Genomic DNA, 18778 nt, shown 5'->3' on the forward strand with positions numbered 1-18778 from the left:
CGTTCATCCTAGTCCATAATCAGCAAACATTCTGTGCCATCTGATGGTGAAAACCTGAGATGTGGGTTGTTGCTCTACCCCCGTGTGCTCCTTTGTAATTTAAACAATACCGGGAAATCAGAAAAACTGAATTTATTTCACACTCATGGCTTCGAAGCTGTGTAAAATTTTCTTTACCTTGTGTGACATATTTGTACACATCTGTGTGTAATTTGGGAGGTGGGCACCGTGCTCATGCCCTGTGAGTTTTTCCCTTGTGTGGCCCATGGAGAGCTCAGTCCCAAAAGCCATGACAGGGGTTCACCTTGATTGGGAGCTGTTCTGATCTTCCTGTGCAATACAAACATGAGTGAAAGCCATCCTAATAAGTTTTAGCCTAAATTATAATTTCTGTGAGGAGGAAAGACTCACTTTATAATTCCGGAGGCTCTGTGGGCTGTTCCTTGGCCAAGATTCCTTTCTCTCCAAATGCACCCCAGGACCGAAGTTTTGTCTATGTGGTCGTGGGGGAGAAAGGAGGAGGGTTCAAACCTGAGGCACTGACCAGATGAGGTCAGCCTACTGTTTGATAGAAAATGAGAGAGGAAAGGTGTACCCCCAGGGCAGGCGGCCTGAGAGGGAGGGAAGGCAACATAACAAGTGAGAAGAACCACAAAATGTTTCTTCATTTGAGGTTTTGAATGGGGCTGCTTTACTCTGGGTTCTGCTGAGTTAACACAGTTTTGTCTAGAATGTAGCACAACAGAAAGAGGCAGACCATTAGCCCTGTGACAGGCAGGACTTTGGGGGGTTGCCTTTGGATGACTTTGCTTTTAATGTTACGTGTAGGTTGTTTCCTTTGTCTTTTTCTTTTCTTCTTAGTGACTGCCAGCATTGTCTTCCTGTGATGATATCCTTCCCAACAAGGAACTTAAAATAGCATCTCCCCCTCCACAGTACAGAGTGAGGGAAGCATAAAGATTAGGTTTGTGAATTTCTGACCCTCACACCATCCTCTCAGGCAGAGATGGAGTCAAAATAAGCTGTCTGATCTTCTTGACTCTATCTTATGAAGTCCTTTTGCTGTTTTGAACTGTCTCCACAAAGGAACCAGAAAATTAAAAGGAGGCGTTATGGACAAGTCAGAAGGAGTGTGGTGGGACTCCTTCCTCCCTCAGTCCCTTCTTTCCTTCCCATCTTCCTTCCCTTTTTCTTTTCTTTTGATGGGAGTATTCCCTGAAGTATAGCAGGGCTGGCAGGTGTGGGAGTCTTCGTGGGGTTATGAATTGGATCGTGTATAGGAAATCTACCAAGCTAGCACTTGAGTCGGATGGTTGGAAGTCACGAAGGTTGGGCTGCACAACCTGTAGTTCTCTGTAATACCAGTGAGATTCTCTTTTGAGGCCTACACACCCTGCACAATTTGGAGAGGGTGCTCAAAGAAAGGCCTGGAAGGGCTTTTCTGAGGCAAAATATCTAGGATTGACTTATCCCCTCTGTCAGGCTGAAGGCTTAGCGGTAGATCTCTTGCGAGGAATATTCAAAATGGAAGCATGTGTGTAAACATTCAAAGAGGATGCTTGATATTTCGTCAGAAAGTAAGAAATTGTCAGTATTACTAAGGGGTAAGGGCATGGGTAAGGCCAAGGGGAAAGAGAGCCAAAGAACAGTTAACCAAACATGAAAGCATAGTATGTAGCCATATTCCAAATGCCAAAGCATAACTTTGCAAGGCTCTGCCAGTCCTCGATTGCCCAAAACCTGTCTGTGGAAATCTCGTCTTTGTAACTTGGACCTAATGATCCTCAGTCTTCCTGCCATGACACTCAAGGCGCTTATTATGGGGTATTAAATCTGTAAGTACCCATATAATGTAAATTCCACAGAGCATTTCCCTAATAAGAGAAGCCGTCTTGATGGTTCTCCTTCAGATGTCACTCTTCAGGTCCAGCTCTCCAAGACTCGGATCTGTGTGCCTTGATGACGAAGAGATTAATCAGTGGGAAGTTAGTAGCAAAACACCCACCAACACTGACAGCAGTATACTGATGCAGCTCTTAAGTGCCAGTTTGTATTTCCTCGATAATACGAAATTTATTTTGGCAAAAGACTAAAGTTCTTTTTGTGAAATCTTTCCGTGAATTAGCTGAACTAATTTCTACCAGCACCACATGGTTTTGAAAAACTATGCCTCAGATGCAAAAAGGAAGGGTTCCCTCACCACCACCCTCCCCCCTCCCCAGTATCAATTACATGTCTTAGGAACAAATTTGTGAGTGCCTGATATGCTGTTTGAAGACTAGATAAAATCTGCATTTTTGTTTCTTTTTCAATGTTGAGCGTATTTAGACCCATGAGAACTTGGAAGCCAGCCTGCGAGCCTGCCTCTAAACAGCACGCGGCCAGGCCCATCTTGCCTCCCTCACTGCTGTTTATGTGGCTGCTGGAGCAGAGCTGTGTGGCCACTTAGTTGGAACATCAGGGCATTTTAAAGGGCTTGCCAGGGAAGACTGAAAAGGAAATGGTCTACTGCTCCCTCTCACATTGAAATTTTGCTGTTTGGGGTACAAACTAAAACAAACATGCACCACCTAAGGAACCAGGGAGGAGATGCCAGGGGCACAAGGGTGGAGAAGGCCTGACAAATGTTCTCACCCTCTCCCATGGAGGTGGGCAGCTCTCCCCAGACTGTGGCCTTGCACCTGCTGTCACATAAACCCCTAATGTACACAGTGGCCGTGTCACGGACAGTAGCCATCATTATTCCAGTGTGTCAGGGTGTTCCACCTGACTGGGATCCCCATGCCCTGGGCAGGGGACAGAAGCTGTGACGAGTGGTTTCAGTGACTTCAGAGCTGGACAAGGGACACATGTGGGTCAGCTCCCAGCAGTGAGCCTAAGTCATGCCTCCTCCCGAGATGAATTGCCTGGTTCCAAGTACAATAAGGAGCCCTCTCCAAGCCACCCCTCACCCCCCCCCCCACCCACCCAGTCACCATAGATCCCTGCCAATGTTCCAAAGCTTAGGAGAGCTTTTCTACCTCTTAAATTTCAGAGGCCTGCTCAGAATGCAAAAAAGGTTCCTCCTCCTGTTCCCATCACACTCTATTACTGCTGGGCATCAGCAGATGGACGCTGCCTTTTATATGCAAATATTTGGAATCCATTAATCCCCCAGTTCCTACCACGAAAGCCCCAGATCTGTACCATCTAAATGGCAAATAGCAGTTCCCACCCAACTAGAACTATTAAAGCCTTTAAGGCACGGTTATAGCCTGAGGCCTGAAATGGACAGTATTTTTGACACCAGTGCTGATTCAAATGTGGTCTCTGTGAGAAACAGACTCTGTAAGAAAGAGGTGGATGACTGAAGGCAAATCTCTGGGGGAAGACAAAGGCATTTTACGTTTAATGGGGAGAATGGTAGCTAACGTTTACTGATCTCTGACCCAAGTGACCCAAGACTGTGCTGAACGCTTTGTGGAAGAATCTCGTTCATTCCTTGGAGGAGCCTTTGAGGTTTGCACTATCATCATTCCAGATTTATAAGTAAGAAAAGAGGGGCTCCAAGAGGCTAAGGAATTTTTCCAGAGTGCCCATCTGGGCAGAGGGCGGCGGGGAACCAGGATTGGACCCTAGGCAACCTGCGCCCACACCCTGAGCCCTTTGTGCGCCCTGCTGGAGAGGTGAAAGAACTAAGAAGTGCCACCGACGTGGCTGGGACAACAGAGACAATTGAGGATTTATCGGCCTCCTTCCACCCTGTTAGTGAACAGAGCTCCTGGCCTTCCCATAGTTGTTCAGCCCTCTTCCCTTTGTTTTTTTTCCCCTCCCCTGCTGTCCTTTCTCTGCTCCCTCCCCCTCAGAGCCTGAGGAAGCCTCTGAGCCAAGCCCTGTGCTGCCTGCCAAGTCAGCTCCCTCCCTAGCAGCCATTTCTTTGAGCAGAGCTTTGCTGATCAATATTGAAAGCTTCAGCTACAGAAGAAAAATGTTCTCAAAATACAAAACTCGTCTCCCAGGGAGATTCTTTCTTACAGGAGAGTGAAACCTTCAAACTGCTCCAGCAGTTCTCTCCTGCAGTCTGACCGAGCATTCTGAAGAAAGGCGATCGAGAATGGCCCTTCCTCTGCTCCACGTCAGTTTCTAGATCACCAGGCTCCTCAAGCCTGCCTCACAGCCCCGGCCCGGGTGTACTGGAAACCACTTCCCTGTCACTGTCTTCAGCTGCACCATATTCTTTGTTGCTCTCCTGAGTACTTGTACTTAAATTTCATGTGTTGACTCTGTCTATGGCACGCGTATGCCCCTGTGGTCAGCCTCAGTACCAACATCTGTAGAGCTGTCCTGTTTTATTGTCTCATGTAGCCGTTTCTTTCTGAGTCCCCAACCAGGCAGCCCTTGTCAGGTTTCCCTTGGAGGAAAACCAAATGGGAGCGAGGAGACCCAGTTTTTTACCATCAGAGAAAGTTGTTTTTTCTCCTACCGGTTTTGATAAAAACGCAACCTTACAAATGGTTTCATGCCCAAGGCAAGTTGGCTCTTAAATGTGGATGTCAGTATACTCTGAAATGGCCACCAGCCTGGGTGAATACTGGAGTTGGGGCAAACAACCTCCTTCCAAGAGCTGGTTTCTGGGGTTGTGTTGAGGTGATCATTTATGAGGAAAGCGTTCTGCAGGTCACCTCATTTTACCTGAATGTTTCTCACTCCATTTCAGTACTGGGTCTCCTGTAGCCTGAAGGAAATGTCAGGAAATTGGTCCTAGAGTTCAGCTGTACCATTAAGTCCCTGAATACAGCATCTAATCAGTCCCCTTCAGTTGTCCACACGGACTGCTCTTTCACAGAGGGGGATACCACACTCACCAGAGAAGTCTGGTAAAGAGAAGTCATGTGGAGGAATCTGAGCTCCTGGCAGCAGTGTTGGAAGAAGTGATCCTAGGCATTCTCCCTAAGCCTCCCACTCAGGTTGGGGCCGTCCTTCCTTGAAACACACGGATGTGTGGGTGATGGCAAGAACCCAATGAAACTGAAGCTCTGTGAGGGTTACAGTTGGGTAGGCTCACCACACAGGAAAAGTGTGAAGTTCAACCTCACACCACTCCTGTGGTATGGGAATCCTAAAACCAAGAAATTATATGTTCTACAGCTAGAAAAACCCAGAGTGTCTCCCAGTAAAGGCAAATCCAAAGCTCTCTCTGTAACTGAGGGCACAAACAACCCTTACTGAAGAGAAACTTCTGTCTTACCTTCAAATCCACTATGAGAAAGGATAACTACATACAATGGAGCCTTCCCTTTAACTCACCAAGAAAACCCAACAGAACAGGTTGAAACTTTAAACATGTACACATAGAACCACAAGGCAAGAAAAGGTAGACGTGGAAAACAACCAGATGAACATTCACAATGGTGAAAGTATGTCGCTGAAATAAAGTTACTATAGTTGGCCCTTGAATAACATAGGTTTGAACTTCATGAGTCCACTTATTCATGGATTTTTTTTGACAGAATACTGTAAATATGTTTCCTCTTCCTTATGATTTTTAAAAAACATTTTCTCTAGCTTTATTGTAAGTTTACAGTAATAAGTATAACATACAAAATACATGTTAACTGTTTATGTTACCAGTAAAGGTTCCAGGGAACAATAGGCTATTAATAGTTAAGTTTTGGGAGGGTCAAGAGTTCTACTTGGCTTTTTGACTGTGCAGGGGTCGGTGCCCCTAACCTCTGTGTTGTTGAAGGGTTAACTGTACTGAATGGATTGAAGAGTAAACTGCTTAAAGCAGGAATTAGTGAATTTAAATCACAGAGAAAAAAGAACGGGAAATAAGTGGAAATCTGGAAGGTAAAATGAAAAGGTCTAATGGTAGAAAATATAAAAAATAGAGTGCAAGCAATATTCAAAAAGCTCACAGTTGAGAATTTTCCAAAATCAAAGAAATATCTTCTCATTTGAAAGAGTAAAACAAATTTCCAACCATGATAGAGAAAAAGGAATCCTCACTGTTCTTAGTGTAACTTCAAAGCATCCTAACAAAACAACAGTAAAAACTTAAAAGCTACCGAGAAGACTGTTACTTGCAAAGAAATGATACAAGACAGACTTCTCAAAAAGAGAAGCCAGAATAAATGAAATATATCTCTAAACTGCTGAGGGGAAATAATGGTCAATCTAGAAATCTATACCCAATAAAGCTATCATGCAAGATTAAAAGCAAAAATAAAGATTTTTGTGGTCCAAAGACTGGGTGACTGTATACCTTACGGACCACTGTTTACTAACAACGGACTTCAACAGAAAAAAATCAAACTCGGAAGGAATGGATTTCAAAGAGCACAGAAGTTAGTATTTTGGTTTATTTATATAACTGTAGACTATAAATGATAAAAATGACTAATAGAGGCTTAAAAATAAGACAGAATTCAACTACCAGGCAGTAACATGTTAGATGAAAGAAGGCATTCTAAGATCACTTTATTTTCTGGAGGAGGACACAAATACAGATTAACCTACATATTAAAAACTTAAGCATAACTACTAAAATGATAGAAATAAACTATCACTTCTAAACCATTGAGGGAGGGAAAAGGTGTTAAAGCAATCAACCTGACAGCAAGGATGAAGAAAAACATAATAAATAGAAAATACATAGGAAGTTTTATATATATTAATACATATATATTAGCGATGGCAGAGATAAGCTCTGATGTATCAGTTTTTACAATAAGCAAATTTAGCTTGCGTTGTAATAACTGAGATTAGATTTTATTTTAATTAGCCACATGCCACTAGTGAAATACACTTTAAAATTCAAAGTTGCGAAGTCCTACTCTGCTTTGTAGATGCTATCATTGAAAAGTATCAGGGTGAGGAGGTGGCATTGAAAATGACTATGATTTCTTGCCTAAGAGATTCGGAATCACGTTAGCTAAGGATGACAGATGGGGAAGTCCCACCTTGAAAGTGAAAAGAAGTTAACATTTATTGACTGCTTCTTAAGTCTTAACTGGGGTCTACCGAGGAACTTAAGGAGCATCAGAGAGACGGATTTGTGCTGTGTGTCATAGAAGCCCAGACACAGGAGTACTTGGAGCGTGTAGTAGGTGTGGAAGGCCACCCCCTGCCCTCCCCAAAAAAAGAGACTTTAGGAAGACAGGCGATATCACAGGTAAAGAAGATGGTCAGCGGTGTCTGTGCTGGAGAAAGGTTGAGCTGAATGAGTACTGGGAAGAAGCTTTAGGTCCAGTTTAGTATGGTAGTGGGCCTACTGGTAAGAGATTAAGGAGGAAAAAAGAGAAGACATTGAAGAAGCAGAAATGGATTTCTCTCTCAAGAAGGTCAGCACCTAAAGGAAGACGGAATGGATGGTAAAGAGAAATTCAGGCTCAAGGGAAGTTATCTTGGAATAGGCAATCGCCATTTTTAAGAATAAAACCTTAATTATCTAGAGTCCTTGGGGAAATGAGTTTCCTGGGTAACCAGCTTTTCTGGGTGACCTGATGCTGCTTTTTAAGATGCCATTGCTAATTTTGATCATTTTTTAAATACCCAGAGTCACCAGCAATAGCAATATCAGGGTGGTCTCTGGCCTTTAAGGGTGATACTCCTTTGTGACTTCATTTAACCTTGTTTTGAGCTCTCTCCATCGTTGCCCCATGGCAGCAGGAGCTGCCAAGGTCTCCAGGAGGATTTCCCTCTACCACAGAGTGCCATCAAGAGTTCTTTTATCTATTATTTGAGATCTTTGAGCATCTTTCTTTTCCTATCAGCCACCTTTTATCATAACTTGCCATAATTTTCTATGTCTGGCATGCTCTTGAGCTAGTGTGTTCAGTTCTGACCGATGCCATCTACTCTGTATTGACTCAACCAGGCTTCTTGAAAGACTAAGGTTTGGTCTCTGGTCAACCAGCAGGATAGTAAACATCACTCTGATCTTTTTGGTAGCCTTTCTCCACGTGGTCGTGTCTCAGATACACAATTTAATATACAACCAAGAGTAACCTGGGGTGAGCATCTGAGAGGTTCTTCTGAATATAGCATAAGCTCTGGTATGTGGATTGGGGGTATTTATTTGGCTCTTTAGCCAAAGGCCTCTCTGGACTCCTTTGAACTTTCAGAGAGGGCTGACTGGCCACATCTTCCCTCAAGAGCAACCTAAGAGATTTCTGTCTTGGGGCGCCTAGGTGGTTCAGTCAGTTAAGTGTCTGACTTCGCCTCAGGTCATGATCTCAGGGTTCATGAGTTCAAGCCCTGCATCAGGCTCCATGCTGACCGTGTGGAGCCTGCTTGGGATTCTTTCTCTCTCACCGCCCCCCACCCCTGTCTTTGCCCCTCCCCCACTTATGCTCGCTCGCTCTAAATAAACTACAAAATATTTTTTTAAAAAAGGGGATTCCTGCCTCAAAGCTGATATTTTTCTCAATACAGATAGAAAAAGGTATCTATCTTATCATCTATCACCACCTATCACCTATCACCCATCCTCCAGGAGGAAAGGTATTTTGTATTAACTAAAACAGCCTCTCCTCTGTCAGCTGTATGGTATGCTAGACCTCTCTCCACTACCTGGGCTGCAAACACACTTGAGTCTCAAAGACTTTATGACCGGGGCGCCTGGGTGGCTCAGTCGGTTGGGCGTCCGACTTCTGCTCAGGTCATGATCTCGCAGTCCATGAGTTTAAGCCCCGTGTCGGGCTCTGTGCTGACAGCTCAGAGCCTGGAGCCTATTTGGAATTCTGTGTCCCTCTCTCTCTGACCCTCCCCGTTCATGCTCTGTCTCTCTCTGCCTCAAAAATAAATAAACGTTAAAAAAATTAAAAAAAAAAAAGACTTTATGACCTAGAATCTTAATCCTGAGATAATTCGCTACAGACCTTAGTCTTAAAAATTGTAATGATGGGTGAGATGGCGGTCTCTTTTAATATGAGACTCAGTAAATCCATAAGGGGTCTTAACAGAAGAAACAAAAGAGCCTTCTGGTGTTCTGAATTCCGTAAAATCACAGTCCTGAGGGCAAGGCAGAGACATTCCAAAGTAGGGAAAAGCCACTAGTAATACCAGGGTGGTCTGTTGTTAAAGGTCCACAGGCTGGTTTCCAAGAAGTCGTCCTTATAGGGTGACATTTATTATCTTGGTGATTTATCAGAGTCTGGCTTTTAGCTTTTCAGGTTCAGAACCTGGTTTAATCAACACACAAAGAACAGATTCATTGTCAGAGCTGGGCTCACCCTAACCACGCTCACAAGATTGATCTGGAAACCGAAATTCCAGTTGACATTTATATGGAGAAATATAACTGACTGATCTTCTCAAAGTACAATGACTAGCTCATTCTTTTTCTGTAGGCAGGCCTACACAAGGAGCCAGATCATAATCGGGCTATTTGGTGAACGTGAAATCAGAGTTAACGGTGAATCATGTTTACTGGCACAGGCTAAGAGAATAATTCATCCACACTAAATATGGTCCTACCAGCGGAACTGAATCTCTTTGAAGTCTGTCAGCTAAGACTCCCTCTGCTCTGATCACTATTTAGATAGACACCTGCCAATGTTATGCCTTGTTTTTTTAATGCCTCAAGGCCAACCCAGGCCCACACCCACCGAAATCCCCTCCCACATTGGTCTTTAGATGTTAATACTTTCCATTGACTAATAGCATAGTCATTCTTTTTCCGTAAGTTTAAATCTCCCTGAACAGTCTTATTTTCAAATTCTAGGGGGATCCCTTGCCACACCTACACTGATCCACACCAAGGTTTATCAGTCATTTCCCAAAAACACCTTCACATTTTTATTATATTCCTATGCCACGTGTACTACTCATGTTTTTATTTAACTCACTTTTTAAAAACCATTTCATTTGAAAAGATTGACCCCTACCAAAAATAGAAAAGGACTATCCTTTGTCCTATAAAGAATGTGGTGCAAAAAATAAACACTGAAAACAAAGCTCATATGTTTCCCATGTAATTTTTTCAACTAGCCATAGTTTGCCATGCAAAGCTGTGAGCCTGAGCAGATCCATGTTAAAAGATCAACTCACACCAAACTGAGAGACTCTCTCCTTCACATAATCAAACACCTCAAAGGAGGATTCCACAGCAGAACCAATTTAGGGGATTATTTAATGTATGTGGTGCCTTGTCCATCTACCACCTAAAAGAATAACCTCACGTTAGGCATCACAATTTCGGGAAAAGATGGCCTAGACTTTTTGAGACTTTAGGGATGTTTCAAAACTGTTTACACAGCTGTAGTGATGCCTCCTTCCCAGACTCACTTGACTCCAGACTCTGTCTGATGCCACACTGATTGTCTCATTCCTGCTTCTCCCTGCACAGGTACACACTGGCAGCTCAGGACCTGGTGATGCGTGCCCGCGGTGTCCTGAAGGACAGAGGATGGCGGATATCTAATGACCGGCTAGGCTCGGGAGACGACATTTCTGTATATGTCATTCCTTTAATACATGGGAACAAACTTTCATGAAAACGGCCCAGAGGGTTGGGAGGACAACAGGGGAGAAAACTGGGACATGTCTTGGCAGGGCAGAACTGGGAAGTGCCCCAGCAGAGTTCCAGGTGATGCAACCTCTTCCCAGGCCAGGTGGGGGATTTGCTGCCGAAAGGCTACTGGCTGTACTTCTGGGGGACCCTTAGATTTCAGTTTCCTCTTTAGTAACAGGTCTGGATACTCAACAAGAGCAAAACATAAAGGCTGCTACTGAGTACTGTGTTTCTTTTGGTTCCTTTAATAGGCCTCCTAGGTAGCCACTACCTAATTTTGGGCACACACATCATATTTATTTGGAGTAGCTGGGGCAGCCATTTTCAGGTGTAACTGGCAGGAGATTCTTCGGCCTATCAAGCTGCCAGCTTCTCTACGGGTTAAAAGTGCTGCATTGGAAAGTTGGGGACCATGTCTCAGAAAGTGTAAGCACCCATCTTCTAGTAAGCCTGAGATTTATTTCAGGGAATGCTATCTGTGTGTGTGTGTGTGTGTGTGTGTGTGTGTGTGTGTGTGTGTGTCTGTCTGTCTTCATTCTTTCATGGTTATGGTGGGGAGAAGCAGGGATTTTTTTCTGTTTGATATTCCTTGAATGTTAATTGTTTCCCTTCCATAAAACAGGCCTGGGACTTTCCAGCTCCTTGCTGAGGAATTTGTATGTCAAAGTGCAGCCCAGGCTGTCCCCGTATCCTGTAGCCCACACCACCCAGGCAGCCTTCTGGATCAGTGCCCTGGCTGACAGAGCACTGTCTTTGTTGTGTAACAGTTTGTTCCCGGGTTGCGTTTTCTCACCAAATCAGTGTGTTCTTATGAAAATATGGGTGTTTCTTTAAACCAACAGTTTCTCTGTTGTTTTCAAGGGTCCCCCTTTTGTGGCTAGAGATTTCTCTGAGAATCTAGGTTTTCATTTCTGGTCTTATCGGCCCTCCCCACCTGCTGTGCCCTGGGGACGCATGTAAAGCAGTGTTTAAGAGAGCAGTACAGGAAGCTCCATGTATCATTCAGTTCACCATACCTCATTGTGATGACCATTCCTCCATTTTGGATCCAGGTTCTGTGGACTGTGACTGTTCTCAGGGCCACCCCACAACAGTAAGTATCTGCATCCCGTCAAGGAGTGGCAGTCCTGCTTCCCCCTCGTCTTTGGGCAAGACCCACTCAGAATAGCCTTTTGATAAAAGCAAATTTGAATTGAGTTGACTGGTCATCCTCATGCTGTGCACCCCATTCCTTCTCCTTGGAATCACATCCCAGCAACTGAGGACCCTAGTTCCCACAGATGCTCCACTTCTGAGTGTTCCTTACAAGAGCTGAAGAAGCAGTGGACAGCAGATCTACCTGTTACTTCCCTGCTGGGAGGAATCACAAAGTAGTGTTCTAGAAATCACTTCTCTCTCAGGCAGATGACTGCCCTGCACTGAGGGGCCCTGTAGAGCAACGTCCCATTACTGAGTCTTCTTCCCGCACACTTCCTGTGGTATCATCACCATCTTGACAGTTCTGCGTAATGAAAACATTCTTCCCACCCCACAAAGAAAAATGTCATTGACATGATTCCCTGAACTGCTGGAGAGCCACTTCGAGTTCGCATGTTTGTTGAATCCCTTCCCCAGAGGAGAGGACAGGAACCTTTCCTCCAGGATAGTTAATCACCTTCCTGGAGTTGTAGATATTTTATTAGGAAAGGCCTAGAGCCTCTCTACTCAGGAATGAACTCATTCCACCATGTGGAAAGGATGCCCTGTCTGGCAGGTGAGGTACTATGGGAATTCACGCATCAGCTGTTCGCCAAAATGTTGCCCAGGGAGAATCGGATTACTACCTTGTCGGGGGGTCCTCTTCATCTGACAGCCTCCCTCCTCCTCCAGTAGATCTTAGCTACCCCAGATGTCTCTGTGGGGACAAGTTTGTGGTAAACCATCTGCTTCTCTGGCAGAATGTGATGCTATGAGACAACATGCAGGTACCCTACAGCAGTGTCACCCGCTTTCTGTTCCTGCCCCGACTCAAAGTCTTGTACAAATTGGAAACAAGAAGGGTTTTTTGGTGGGACTCTGAATGGCCGACTTTGGGAAGCTGCCCTCACAGGCAGTCACCTCTTTCTCATGTTCCCGTTATCTTTCATCTGTTTTCTCTCCTGGGCTTCTATGTTGGTCCGACCTTGAGCTTTTCTCATTTTATTCGAGCCACCAGAGTCTAACTTTGGGGTAGATGTCGTGACAGCCTTCTACTCAATTCACCAATTCATTTACTGCCAAGAAATGTCTCAGGAAAAATTCTAGAAACAACCCCCCCCCCCCAACCCCGACTTTTCAATTTATCCTAAAGTCTTGAGCATGTAGTCCTGCTGGTTTTAGTTAGAATGGTATCCAGGAATTCTTTTCATAAGCCTCTTTGGTGGAAAGATCTTAGTAAAAGCTGAAGCCCTATTTCTGTTTGGGGGATGGGAGGAAAATTACAAACGAGGTGAATAAATCATATGTGGAAAAAGTGATTTTTTCAATGCCCATAGCAGATCTGCCCAGCACTGATATTGCTCTGTGAATTGAGCTTACTCTGTTTGGCCTTATTTTTCACCCAGGCCCCATGCCATCCCATCCCACAGCAGTAACTAACTGTGTCTACATAACAGGGTCGGCCCTTGGAGCATTCCTGGAAAGGTCAAAAGGCAGCACGCTCAAAATTCTGAAGAACATATTTATAAGCGGTTCTGAAATCTTGTGTATCTGACTTATAGCCACATCTGCTTGTCCTAATAGTCTCAGAGGAAATCTTGTTTAATAAAAAGCTTTCGATTTCCTAGTCAGGCCTTTATGGTTGCCTTGGGGTGTGTGTGGCCACTTCCTCTAATGAAAGGCTCTTTGAGTTCTAAATCTCTTTGTTGGGCTGGACCCTGCTCTTTGGAATATTTGGGGACAGTCTTTTCCTGGAAGAGAACAAACTCACCCTCCATCCACACCCTGCAGCATTTTGCCAGGCAACAGCCAAACCTTTGTTCTCATGACACCTGCAGTCGGAGGTGGACTGTCTTCTGCGGTGGTTATGCTCACCTAACGGTGGTTCTCTGGTGGGAAGGGAGAGGTGAAAATCGGGCGAGGCTGAGTACTCGGCTGTGTACTAGGACAAAGCCACGGAAAGTGGCCATTTCAGTTACTTCCCACAGTAAACAGCTTTGGGGAATTTGGGATGTTTAATTTTTTAATTCTAGCAACTTCACCTCTTCAGGGCTGTGTGCTCACCTTTTTCTTACTCCTGAGTATCCATTTACTTCTTGGGAACAACTACAGTTGTAGGTAGATATTGGTGGGCGGAGATGACCGTCCCGGTACCTGAATTTGGCCTCAGATCTTGGCCATTAGGATAGGATTTTCAGTTTACCCAGAGCACTAGCATGGAAACACTTGGAAAAAGACTCCCACATCTTGAAAATTCTGACTCTCCTCTTGACTGCACCTCCTTCCTCGTCTGCCATTTTTTTTTTTTTAACAAGGCCAAGAGTAGCCAGTGGTTTCTTTCCACCACAGTTTGAGGATCTAACCTTTCCTTAAGTGACCCCACAGCCCCACGCTCTCAGAGGGAATATGTTAAGCTTTTATGAGATTCTATTTTCAGTAAATTACTGCTTCGGGACACTTGGAGAGAGCAGTGAGAGTCATTGTCTATGCAAAGAACAACCAAGCTGACACTAAAATTTACCAGATGTAAGAAAAGAGTAAAACCGTATCTGGCCGCAGGACAGAATTTTACGTTAGAAACTTGGGTTTTTGAGGGCTTTACCATTGTAGAGAAACGCTGGGAGTCTGCATACCATAGCCCACCATGAACAGATGTCGGTTCTGTGGGTGATGTGGTGTCTGTGTGCACACTGCAATATTTCAAACGACACTACCTGAGCAGACTGACTTGCCTCTTGTGTGAGCACTGAGACAGCTCTTCGTGAGATTTGAGTGCCCGTCTGCAGACTACTGCTCTTTCTAATCCATGATGTTATATGTAAATAGCTTTAATTGTTCCTTAATTGCGTCTTAGATGAAGTTCTGTTCACGTAGCAACCAGGTAGACAGTGACCAAATGAGGCTGTAAAATGTGCTGTTGTTTTCTACTGTGATGTACTTGAAGGACAGCCCTGTGTCCCCCAATCTTTCAATCTTCCATCGTATTTTATGTTTGGGGAATCCTCAGGTTATTCTCCATTTCCGTTTTGCCTCCATTTTCTTTGCTTCTTCTGGAGACCCAGGGAGGCCCACAGTGGAGATCATTTGTAAGAAATGTATCATGGTCTGGGTTTCCAAAAATGTCGTATGTACAGTGAATGAGAGGAATCTGCCTGAAAATGGTTTCAGAACCAAGTACCTTTATGCTTTGTGATTGTGAAACCTTGACTTTTGTAACCCAAAAAATGAACACTGTTTAGTAAAGGGGATCTATTTTGTGTGTTTTGAAACTTAGGTGCAATGTTCCCTGGACAAAGCTAAAGAAATGTATATGCTCAATGACATTTTAAAATAAAGTATTATATATATGTATATAGGATACCTTTAGAAAAAGTTTTGTGTTACTTCTTTTAACTCGCTATGAAGTTTCTTCATATCAGGTGATGGAATGAGGAGTGTCATGGACTCGTGTGAAGTTTCGAACTATGAACAGACTCCAAAGAAAGTCAAAAGGGAATGGATGCCAACACCATAAACCTTCACAGGAATAGCAGTAAAGGCTATGTATTTCAACAATGCATCTAGAAGAAGCACCTTGGATATTATTCCCAAGAATTGCTCCCAAGAGGTATTCTTTTTTCTTCTTTTTTATTGAGGTATAATTGATATACAACATTACAGTAGCTTCCAGTGTACAACGTAATGATTTATTTATCATATTGCAAAATGATCATCACAAAAAATCTGGTTAACATCTATCACATTCATATTAACATAACTTTTTTGTTCTTGTGATAAGAACTTTTCACTGAGAAATCTTCAAATATGCAGTGAAGTATTATTGACAGTCACCATGCTGTATATTACATCTCCATGACTTACTTATTTTATAACTGCAAGTTTGTATCTTTTGACCCTCATCACCCATTTCTCCCACTCCTCACCACCTGCCTCTCCCTACCACCAATCTGTTCTCTGTTCCTGTGATTTTGTTTTGGTTTTTATTTATTTATTTTTTAGAGTCTACATATAAGTGAGATCATATGGTATTTATCTTTCTCTTATTTCACTTATCATAATGCCCTTAAGGTACATCCATGTGGTCACAAATGGCAGTATTTCATTATTATGACTGAATAATGTTCTGTGTGTGTGTGTGTGTGTGTATGTGTATTTTCCTTATTCATTCATTCATTGATGGAGACTTGGTTTTTCCATATCTTGGATATAGTAAATTATGTTGTGTTGCAGTCATCATGGGGGTGCATATATCTTTTTGAGTTAGTGTTTTCATTTTCTTTGGATAAATACCCAGAAGTGGAATTGCTAGGTCATATGGTAGTTCTGTTTTTAATCTTGTGATGAACCTCCATACTGTTTTCCATAGTAGCTGTGGCAATTTACAATCCCACCAACAGCACACAGGCTCTCCTTTTCACCACGTCTTTGCCAACACTTGTTATTTCTTGTCTTTTTTATAATAACCATTCTAATAAGTGTGAGGTGGTATCTTACGGTTTTGATTCTTTTCACGTGTCTGTTGGCCATCTGTAGGTCTTCTCTGGAAAAATGCCTATTCTGATCGTCTGCCTCTTTTTTAATTGGGTTGGGTTGCTTTGGGTTTCTTACTGAATTGTAGGAGTTCCTTATATATTTTGGATATTAAGCTCCTTTTAGATATTAACCTCTTATCAGAGAAATGATTTGCAAACATTTTCTCCTATTCAGTAGGATGGTTTTTCATTTTGTTGATGGTTTCCGTTGCTGTGCAGAGCTTTTCAGTTTGATATAATTACACTTGTTTATTTTTGTTGTGGATGCGTTATCCTTTGGTGTCAGATAAAATAAAACAAAACAAAAACACTGCCAAGATCCATATCAAGAAGCTTACTGCCTATGTTTTCTTTTAGGAGTTTTATGGTTTCGGCTTACATTCAAGTCTTTAATCCACTTTGAGTTCATTTTTGTGTACGGTGCAAATAGTGGTCCAGTTTTATTCTTTTGCATGTGGCTGTCCAGTTTTCCCAGCACCATTTTTTTGAAGAGACTGTCCTTTCCTTATTGTATATCCTTGGCTCCTTTGTCATAAATTAACTGACTATATATGTTTGGGTTTGTTTTGGGGTTCTCTCTTCCGTTCCATTAATCTATGTGTCTAACAGGATAGTGTTATGTAAATACTATCCTGTCTTGATTACTATAGCTTTGTAATATAGTTTGAAATCAGGGAGCATGATAACTCCATCTTTGTTCTTTCTCAACATTGTTTTGACTGTTTGGGGTCTTTTGTGGTTCCTTACAAATTTTAGGATTGTTTGTTCATTTCTGTGGAAAATGCCATTAGAATTTTGATAGAAATTGCGATGAATCTGTACAAAGCTTTAGGTAGTATGGACATTTTAATAACACTGATTCTTCCAATCATGAACACAGTACACCTTTCCATTTCTTTGGGTCATATTCAGTTTCTTTCATCAGTGTCTTTTAATTTTCAGTATATACTCTTTTACCTCCTTGGTTAAGTTTTTTGCTAGGAATCTTATTCTTTTTGACCTTGTTGTAAACAGAATAGTTTTCTTAATTTCTTTTTTCTGAAAGTCTGTAATCAGTGTATAGAAATGCAAGAGATTTCTGAGATTTCTATATATTGCTTTTGTATCCTACAATTTTACTGAATTCATTTATGAGCTCTAGCAGTTTTGTGAGGGATTCTTTGGGGTTTTTAATATATAATATGTCATCTGCAAATAGTGACAGTTTTACCTTTTCCTTTATGATTTGAATGCCTTTTATTTCTTTTCCTTGCCTTATTGCTCTGGCTAGGTCTTCCAATACTATGCTGAATAAAAGTTACAGGAGCACACATCACTTTCTTATTTATAATCTTAGAAGAAAAGATTTCAGCTTTTTACCATTCCATGATGTTATCTGTGGACTTGTCATATATTGTGTTATTTTATTTTATTGTGTTGAGGTATATTCCCTCTATAACCACTTTGTTGAGCGTTTCTATCATAAATGGATGTTGAATTTTGCCAAATGCTTTTTCTGCATCTATTGAGATGATGATATGTTTATCCTTGATTTTGTTAATGTGGTGTATCACATTGTTTGTGGAAATTAAACCATCCTTGTACCTCTGGAATAAATGCTACATGATTGGGGTGAATGATGCTTTTGATATATTGTTGAATTTGATTTGCTAATATTTTTTAAAGAACTTTTGTATTCATGTTTATCAAGGATAAACAAGGTTACTTGTTTATAATTTTCTTTTCTTGTGGTATCCTTGTCTGGTTTTGGTATTAGGTAATGCTGGCCTCATATGATTAGTTTGGAAGTATTATGTCCTCTTTTGTAGGAGAATTTGAGAAGGATTGGTATTCTTCTTTGGATCTTAGGCAAAATTTACCTGTGAAGCCATTTGGTCCTAAACTGTTGTTTGTTGGGAGGTTTTCCTTACTAGTAATCAGTATGTTCATATTTCCTATTTCTTTATGATTCAGTCTTGAAAGGTTGTATGTTTCTAGGAACTTATCCATTTCTTCTAGGTTGTCCAGTTTGTTGGCATATAATTGTAGCAGTCTCTTATGACCCTTTGTATTTCTGTAATATCAGTTGTGATGTCTCCTCTCTTGTTTCCAATTTTATTTATGAGTCCTGGCTATTTTTTCTTGGTGAGTCTGGCTACAGGTTTGTCAATTTTGTTTATCTTTTCTTTTTTTTTTTTTTTTCAACGTTTATTTATTTTTGGAACAGAGAGAGACAGAGCATGAACGGGGGAGGGGCAGAGAGAGAGGGAGACACAGAATCGGAAACAGGCTCCAGGCTCTGAGCCATCAGCCCAGAGCCCGACGCAGGGCTCGAACTCCCAGACCGCGAGATCGTGACCTGGCTGAAGTCGGACGCTTAACCGACTGCGCCACCCAGGCGCCCCTTGTTTATCTTTTCAAAGAACCAGTTCTTGGTTTCATTGATCTCTTCTGTTTTCTTTTTGTCCCTATTTCATTCTTTTCTGCTTTGACCTTTGTTATTTCCTTCCTTCTACTAACTTTGAACATTGTTCATTTTCTAATACCTTGAGATGTGTAATTACATTGAGACTTTTCTTGTTTCCTGAGGGTAGGC

The 18778-nt window shown here is 42.4% G+C and overlaps 1 protein-coding gene and 1 long non-coding RNA gene across 3 annotated transcripts in view; one reads left to right on the forward strand and one right to left on the reverse strand.

Moving 5' to 3' along the window:
• Positions 1 to 15029, forward strand: part of PPM1H (protein phosphatase, Mg2+/Mn2+ dependent 1H) — a 264640-nt gene extending 249611 nt beyond the window's left edge. For both annotated transcript variants that reach the window (XM_086712925.1, XM_086712924.1), the window contains one exon: positions 10331 to 15029. In XM_086712925.1, coding sequence (XP_086569051.1) covers positions 10331 to 10405 — 75 coding nt within the window. In that variant the 3' untranslated portion in view covers positions 10406 to 15029. The remainder of the gene's footprint in view (positions 1 to 10330) is intronic.
• The window catches only part of LOC147579080 (uncharacterized), a 78037-nt gene that overhangs the window by 12861 nt on the left and 46398 nt on the right, over positions 1 to 18778 (reverse strand). The gene's annotated exons all lie outside the window — the stretch shown is intronic.

The sequence above is a fragment of the Puma concolor genome, chromosome B4 (assembly GCF_028749965.1).
Source record: "Puma concolor isolate L17-30 chromosome B4, mPumCon1.1.hap2, whole genome shotgun sequence".
Taxonomy (NCBI): Eukaryota; Metazoa; Chordata; class Mammalia; order Carnivora; family Felidae; genus Puma; species Puma concolor.